This window comes from Hyalella azteca, unplaced genomic scaffold (genome assembly GCF_000764305.2).
Source record: "Hyalella azteca isolate HAZT.00-mixed unplaced genomic scaffold, Hazt_2.0.2 contig15733, whole genome shotgun sequence".
In the NCBI taxonomy this organism is placed as follows: Eukaryota; Metazoa; Arthropoda; class Malacostraca; order Amphipoda; family Hyalellidae; genus Hyalella; species Hyalella azteca.
The window spans coordinates 1-9110 of record NW_025945573.1 but is presented as its reverse complement, the minus strand read 5'-3'; the positions used below and the strand labels follow the sequence as shown (position 1 = coordinate 9110).

The 9110-nt window shown below is 37.4% G+C and overlaps 1 protein-coding gene across 1 annotated transcript in view; it reads right to left on the bottom strand.

Annotated features, from left to right (window-relative positions):
- Positions 1 to 7646, bottom strand: part of LOC108673971 (cAMP-dependent protein kinase catalytic subunit 1) — a gene marked incomplete at its 5' end in the record, with an annotated part of 11411 nt that extends 3765 nt beyond the window's left edge. The window contains 4 exons of the mRNA XM_018161862.2: positions 90 to 169; positions 1790 to 1872; positions 6042 to 6140; positions 7495 to 7646. Of these exons, the coding sequence (XP_018017351.1) occupies positions 90 to 169; positions 1790 to 1872; positions 6042 to 6140; positions 7495 to 7646 (414 nt within the window). The remainder of the gene's footprint in view (positions 1 to 89; positions 170 to 1789; positions 1873 to 6041; positions 6141 to 7494) is intronic.
- Positions 7647 to 9110: the final 1464 nt, after the last annotated feature.

Sequence of the window (9110 nt, the reverse complement as noted above, 5' to 3'; positions counted from 1 at the left end):
AACATATCATATAATATACCTTCTGTTTGTCGAGTATCTTCATGGCGTAATACCTGTCTCTTATACACATCTAGATGTGTATAAGAGACAGCTGTATATGAGGTCCAAGTAGTGCAGATACTCGAAGGCGAGGACAATCTGCGCTGCGTAGAAGCGCGAGTGCGGTTCGCTGCCACACGTAATACGCAAAATTAACAAATTTATATTCGAACAAAGCGATGAAAGTTAAAAAAGTCTATGGTCAGTATTTCACATTAAATTCAATTATAATGCTAAAAAAGTCTACGGTCAGTATTTCACATTAAATTCAATTATAATGCTAAAAAAGTCTACGGTCAGTATTTCACATTAAATTCAATTTTAATGCTAAAAAAGTCTACGGTCAGTATTTCACATTAAATTTAATTATAATTTCATTTAAACATGTTCATGTTAACTATTGGAGGAATTATTCAGTAAAATGAAAAATCATTACGTTTACGAACATACTTTAGAAAATTCGGCTAAAAATGAAAAATTACTAAAAAAAAAATAATAGAAAATAAAACTAATAGACCTTAAAAATTGTTCAATCATTTTTCCCTGTGGATCCAAGTTTAATTCAACTAAGCATAATAATTCGACTTAGTAATGAATGAACTACAAATATCTTTAATGATGCATTGTATCTTTAATAGAATAAAGAGTAAAACATGGTCCTCAATAAAAACAAATTGTCCCGAACAAATCGTAGAGAAGGAAAGGCAACGAACACACACAAAACAAAAGCCAAGAAGTCAAGAGAAAAAAATTATCAGGCAAGAGCTTTAGCAAATGACGTTTAAGTTGATTTCGACGCAACACGTTTAATCAACGTTATTTCAACAACATCATACGCCTGGTGAGAATGAAGCTTTATCAGGCACCACGCACGATGTATACTACTTCAACGTTTAATCAACGTTATTTCAACATGATAAACTTGGTGAGAATGAAGCTTTATCCACGCACGATGTGTTACTACTTCAACGTTTAATCAACGTTATTTCAACATGATAAGCTTGGTGAGAATGAAGCTTCATCAAGCACCATGCACGATGTTTTACTACTTCAACGTTTAATCAACGTTATTTCAACATGATAAGCTTGGTGAGAATGAAGCTTTATCAAGTACCCCGCACGATGTTTTACTACTCCAACGTTTAATCAACGTTATTTCAACATGATAAGCTTGATGAGAATGAAGCTTTATCCACGCACGATGTTTTACCAGCAATTATGGCGACCACACATCCCGTGTATATACGAAAAAGCTATTAGAAAACTAAAGGGATTAATTAAACTCTATTAATTTAATGGAGTTAATATATTGGGGAATTATTCGTTCAATCTAAGACGGATGTTGAGAGTTATAAACGAAAATCATTATTAGTGATTATAAGAGAGTGATATCATTTTTTGAATGGTAATTCATTGAAACTTCACGAGAAACTTCATTCCTTTGACGAGCACTCATAGAACTACAAATTCACAAAGAAAAATATAATAAACTTTCATTAAAGAGAAACATGACTAATTATTTCTTCAGAAAGTAAAATAGGTAATAATTCATCGAAATGTTTTGCTAGCAGATAGGTACGTACTTATCTAAACCTGCCGATCTTTCTGAGGTTAGATAGAACTACAAATTCATAAGGAAAAATATAATGAACTTGCATAAAAGAGAAACATAACTAATTATTTCTTTAGAAAATAAAAGAATAATGAAGCTAATGTTTTTATCGAAATGTTTCAGCCAGGAGATACTTACCTAAACCTGCCGATCTTTCTGAGGTGAGAGAACATTTCACCACCAGGCACGTATTCTAAGACCATGTACAAATTGGTATTATCCTGACCAGGGAGAGAGAGAGGAGGACCACAATATTAATCAGGGATTCTTATCACCAAAACCATGGTAAGAATTTAATAAAGCAGAGTTAAATCATTAACAAATATGAAGACGAATTCTCCCTCGCTGCTGGACGTTTTCTTGCACCGGTTAACTGTGATTCAATCAAATTCCAGGATTAAATTGAACAATTAAAGATTCGATATTATGCAAGTTATTAAATCGAACTGCGGTTAATTTCTGGCGGAGGAATAAGAATTGTCGTCATTGGTGTAGAACTTTTTCTAGCAAGGGTGAACAAAGGCACCCTTTCAAGCTCACAAACTTGAACGAACTTCAATCTCATAGAGGCGAATGATTAAACTGGACCAGACATTTTTAACTTTTCAGACTGCATAATTGTACTGTTTGTACATCGTTTGAATGGTACCGAGTGTAGGTACAGTTGTACTATTGCAACGCGACAAAAGTTCAGCAACGGAATATTTTTATATAAAAATTAAATATTTATTTGTTGAGTTGAACGAATCATCAAGCGTGCGGTTACGTAGCGGGATGGGGTATGTTGACCATTAATTATGTTCTTGTGTATGGGGCCGGTCAGGAAGATTGATATATTAATCTATTATAATCGTTTTCATGCCTTTATTTTAATCATTTGGGCGTTAGAAGGTTGAATACTGTTAAATAATTTATTGACGTATTAAAGCAAGCCAATTAATCGCATCAAAATGCCAAGGTTAAAATCAGTGAAAAGAGTTGACTGTGTTTTTCATTCTTCAATGATAATTTGAAATGATTCCTAAGTAAAGTTTAGTGATATGTTATGAATACATACACACGTTGACATGAATCCCAGCGCAGGTTATGATGGGCTACTTATTATTCATCATAGATGAATACAACTCAAGATGAGTGTTTTTTTTTAAATGTAATCAAGAGGCCCCATGTGTGACGATCATTAATTAATCGTAACTTGAAAGCGTCCAAACACTTTAATCAAGACAACATTTCTCCAGATATTACAGATAAAAAGTAACATTTCTCGCGCATTAAAAAAACTACCCATACGACAGGTCGGCCAACAAAGACACAAAGGAGTCATTTACGAAAACGACGATGCACGATTATTTTTTGGACTGCAAAATCGCCTTTACAATGAATCAATAATGAGTGCAGAGCGACATACACGGCCATACACGCTAACGTCACCCATCACACGCACGTTTATGTAATTTGATTAACGCGATCATGAAATGGTAAGTTAAATTTCAACCTGCTGATCAATTACAATTGATCCATTCTAAAATAGATGAATTCATTGTGAATTATAAATAATTATAACAACGATTTGTACATCTTTTGAAGTTATATCTTTTCTCGAGTTATACTTTATATCTTCAACAAAGTGTGATCGACGTCTATATATAGAGTCACTTTTTTACATTCTGAGGACCATATTTTCCATCCAAATATTTGCTAAGGAGCAATTTTGCGATCAATGAATGACATAGAGTGATGACATTTATAGCCCGTTAACAAAAGAGGGTGCTTTACCCCACAGGTCTTGGGAAACACTATTGAAGCAGCCCACAAAAAAATACTTCGTTATTACCCAAACTTTTTGAGTTTTCGTAGATGGGAGAACATCTCGCCGCCACGGATAAACGGCATAACCATATACAACTTCTCCGCGTCCTACAGGGAAAAACAAGAAGTTATAGCAAATTACAAGGTAAATATGGATCGTTCTCATGAACGATATATGGATAAACGGCATATGGATAAACGGCATATGGATAAACGGCATATGGATAAACGGCATATGGATAAACGGCATATGGATAAACGGCATAACCATATACAACTTCTCCGCGTCCTACAGGGAAAAACAAGAAGTTATAGCAAATTACAAGGTAAATATGGATCGATCTCATCGATGAGGCAGAAGAGACAGTATATCTTAGATATACTGTCTACGACGGTAAAGTTGGTGTAATATTTGGATCTATCTGCACAAAATAATTATCATGAATGTCGTTCATCATGCACACAATCACATAATAATAACTTCAAACACTAAAAAACTTAATTAATCACTATTTAATTAATGAAAACAATTGACAGAATTCTTCATCATTAAAAAGATAGTAGCTTTTATGGTCACGCATCGTTAAAGCTTCAGAGGAGGTAGATTCTAATGCAAAAAATTATCATAGTAAAGAGTGGTAATAGACAGAGGTTGATAACAAATGCTCCTCTTTGAGGCCAGCCTACAGAAAATCATCGATCAATCTAGGGCACAAAAGATGAACCGTTGGCATATTACTTCATGTTTACCACGAACCAAACACCCACGAAAGAAAAAAAATGACTGCCGTTTCTGCTCGTGAAAACTATTGAACAAACATAAGCGTGATCATTTGAATTCTACTTGCCCACAGAGACCGGCTTCTCGATTCCTTTCATTCAGTTTTTAATGTACATCCATCAAAGGACAGCCGCTCTCTCTGAGCACCGACTGAGTACTCAAGTGTCGAGCGCTCTCGGAGACTCGTTAGCTGGTTTCTCAGCAATTGCGTTCCAGACGACACACGACTGAGTTGGATGAGCTGAAGTAACGATTGCGTTTCTGACGATTGTGTTGAAGTAACGATTGCGTTTCTGACGATTGTGTTGAAGTGATGATTGCGTTTCAGACGATTGTGTTGAAGTGATGATTGCGTTTCAGACGATTGTGTTGAAGTGATGATTGCGTTTCAGACGATTGTGTTGGTGATGATTGCGTTTCAGACGATTGTGTTAGTGACGATTGCATTTCACACGATTGTGTTGAAGTGACGATTGCGTTTCAGACGATTGTGTTGAAGTGACGATTGCGTTTCAGCCGATTGTGTTAAGGCGAGCAAGACTTTGCGATCTATGCAGCGATACACGGGAAGGTGAGTCGCTGAAGTATGTACGTTACCGCGGCTTTAGGAAGGTTGCAAGAACTTGACCTGCAGTTCTGCGTGCTGTCAACTTCTTAGCAACCGTCAGCTATCAGCTTTGGCTGATGAAATAAGGGTTCATGGTGAATAAGTGTTGCACAGAAGAGTCGGGAAGCCTTGGAGCAGCCTAGGTTTTTACTCAGAGTGAGTGACAGAGAGCGCATTTCCTCGTCGACGAAAACGTGAAGTCACGGACGGACAGACGGACGGACATGGCGAGCACAATAGCGCCTTTTTTTCCCATAAATGAGAAAACGCGCTAAAAAGAGTAACATTGCGGCTAACTTCGCTCACCCGCAGATGTACGTAACGATGTTACAAAAATGGCAACAAACGTGCGCAAAAACCACGAGTTGACCCCACTGGAAACAAGGGCGGTCTGCCTGCGTTTAAATTCAAACAATAATAACAGGAACAAACTGAAATCTAGAAACGATTTAAACCTACCGTCCGTTGTGAAGATTTGATCAAAAGGCCAGTCTAGTCAAGAAAAATACAAGAATCAGCGACAGGCCTATCCAGGCCTATTCTTCAATGCCGAAGATACTATACTATACAATTAATTGCGCAGCAAAAATGTCGAGGCTTTGGCTCACGTGGTTACCGCATTTAACGACGGCGCGGTTCCGGCAAAAGTTTTTGTTTGCATCATCCTCACAGTCTACCATTGATATTATTAATATACAAATAACGACATTTATAAACGTTAAATAAACTACATGCATAACGCGCCTTAATCCAGGCCGATATACTTTCGTGTGGGCTTCTTCAAACAACGACTCTGATTGAAAACATTCATTCATTAGTACGTGCAATTTATTCCTAGAAGTTTTGCTTTTGGATCTGCAATCAATGACACGAAATTATAATAAAGTTTTAAAACTACTGACCTAAAAAATGAATTCGGAATATGTTCGAGTCAGGATTGAAGCCAAAGATGGACACAAATGAGTGTACTCGCATAGTTATACATATTACAAATTTTTAATTGAATTATTCAACCCAGATAAGAGTCATTATTGAGCGTATTGGTAACTTTGGATCCTTTTAAGTCACTCGCATGTATATATTCAGAGAATTATCGTCAACAACTAATTTATGATTTGAAATCAATTTGGTTCAATGTAGAAATGGTAAGTGAATAATTAGAAGTAATTGCATTATATGTTATAAGAACTCACCTTAAAATGATATTCTAAACTGACGAGGAAGGGGAAGCTGATCGCTTGCAATATTCGCTTCTCATTGAGCGTGTGTTCCACTTGCTTCAACTTGACGACCTGCGCACACCAACGAACATATCAGGGGACGGAGGGAACACGGGAGAACATATCAGAGGACGGAGGGAACACTTCGGAACATCAAGGGATAGAGAAAACACTTCAGGAGAACGGTATCAAAGAAGAACACGGTATCAAGAGAACACTCCGGAAGAACACATCATCCAGGGGATTGATAGAACACTAAAAATACACGCTGCACGCACCAAATCTCACCTTGCCTGTTCACCGATCTAGCGGCAACAACAAATACTTATTACGTAGATTTCAACAAAAGCTAAACTTTATGAGAGGTTCACAAATGGTCAGCAGAATCATCAGTTGATAGGGAGTGCGAGTTTCGTATATTAAATTGATATTGACTCGGACTCATAAAATATAAACAGTGAAATACGGCGATCCTACCTCCACTTTATAAGTTTAAACGCTCAATGCGTTCGGAATGATATACCTACAGTCAAGTGTAAATAGTAAGACTAATACTCATCGCGGTAAGAAATAGAATGAAGTAACGTGATCCATTTTGCGCTGCTTTAAAACATGGCTATTTATAGACGGCGTTCCTACATGGCAGCAACAGTTGAAACGAAAAGCGCGCCTTCAAATAGAGTGAGGTTTGTATCGTCTTGCTGAAAATAATGCGCTGTAGTGCCTCGTAAGCGTAAAATGATCTGCAGGTAAACTTGTACAGCATTTTGTACTCAGGGATCCAAGTAGTGACAGAATCGACACTAAATTTTTCCATAACTGACAACTAGAAAGATTCATTTCTAAATACGAATAATTATGTCGGTGAAGAAATCGATCGGGACATCTGCATTTGTGCCGAACACACCGACAGGATATATATAAAGAAGCACTAATCAAAGAACAATTCCGGGACCTCAAGAGCCATTAAATGAACAGGAAAATGTATTCGTAAAATTCCTGGAGTTGACGTTCTCCGTTATTATGGCCACTAATTTTTGTTAATAATACCTAATACCTGGCAAATATCAACGTATTACTAGACAGGCACACAACGTGTCACTAGATAGGCACACAACGTACGTACCACTACAAAGACACATAACAGCACCTTCAGGTTGAACTCTTAAGTAGCATAACATTACACGGTCAAAAGTATATCCTACTGTTTGTCGAGTATTTTCATGGCGTAATACACATATATAATATATCATATAATAACATATCATATGTATACCTTCTGTTTGTCGAGTATCTTCATGGCGTAATACATATCATATAATATACCTTCTGTTTGTCGAGTATCTCCATGGCATAATACATATCATATAATATACCTTCTGTTTGTAGAATATCTTCATGGCGTAATACATATCATATAATATACCTTCTGTTTGTCGAGTATCTTCATGGCGTAATACTTCTTACACTCCTTGCGCTGCACGAGCATGACGCGCCCAAAGCTCCCCGTGCCCAAAGTCTTCAGTCTCTCGAAGTCATCCAGAGACGCTGTGTTCTGCACAGCATGTATAAAGTAAACTTGATGGAACAATAATAACAGAATAAATATTTATATTCTGATTGCAGTCACTTTGCAATTATTATATAATAATAAATAAACAAGAATTATTAAACTGAATTATTATATAATAATAGTTCAGCTTTGAAATAGAATCACATCCTGTAAATATCTCAGAGCTCCCCGACAGTTTGTGCCACGAAGCGAGCGGTCGCCTCTATAGCATGCCTATAAATTAGTATATATTTTAAGCCTCAGGGGCCATTGCATAAATAAAATAGTTGAATTTAATTTGCTCGCCGCTGGTCTTCGGTCCGATAGTAAACCTCCAAGCTTCGGATAAACATTAGCATTACACAAAATTTTTATGGGCTTATCTTAGCTCGTGACCTAAACGTTTCAGACGAATTGGTGCGTTGAGAATGAACGAGCATCACAATCGACATTTTGAGCTGCCTAAAAAGTTCCATTTGTCGAGATGTGGAATAGGTATAGTGAATGGTAACGGACATTATTCGAACGGACATTATAGAATATGCCAGATGTTAATGGTACTAGTGAAGATAGTGCATAAGAGATGCGCTACACCAGCTCCAAACCAAGACCAAGTTGTAGTCCCGTAGCTCAAACGACGGCGCTTCTTTGAAGCAATTAAGGAAGCATTAGCGTTATTACGCAGACCGAATACTGGCCGGATCTTTGATGGTCAAACAACAGTCATAGAGCGGCCACCGATATCGCGCTCGTATTCATTATTACGCAGACCGAATACTGGCCGGATCTTTGATGGTCAAACAACAGTCATAGAGCGGCCACCGATATCGCGCTGGTATTCATTCATAGGTAGAAACAAGGAGAAGTATCGACACTATAGCTTCCCTCAGCGAGGCAGGGTAAGGGCAAGACGATGCGCCAACATGCGGCTAGGAACAGAGGGTAGAAATTGAATTGAGGGTAGAAATTGAAATGAGGGTAAAACGAGCAGTGAAGACTGATATATACGCCACTACTAATATATACTGCCAGTAATCATTCATTTTTAATGTAGATTATGCAGTATTCGAAAGACATAAAATGAGGGTAGTTATTTCAAAGACTCACTACAGATAACCATTTTTAACACGTATGTAATGTATGTAAAGACGCGTTTAAAAATTATAAGCCTAATCTGGCATACTACAGTTCACCCAATATTGAAAGGAAATTTTGAGAAAAATTACCAAATCAAAAGCAAATGGGCAAAACTTTTGCAATCGAAGGTCATTTTAAACCATCGTAGATAAATTAAACATACGATATAGACGAGCCTTGTGTCTTCACCCCGACTAAATGCGCAAAGGAAGCGAGGATTCGCAAAGATTATTGGCAATGGGAATGGTAGGATCGATTGAAGATCGCCAGCGAAACAATGGAATGTCCGAATCCTGCTATGCGTCGTGTCCTGCTACACGGCAACACGCGAGGGTGAGCGTCACGGCAACACG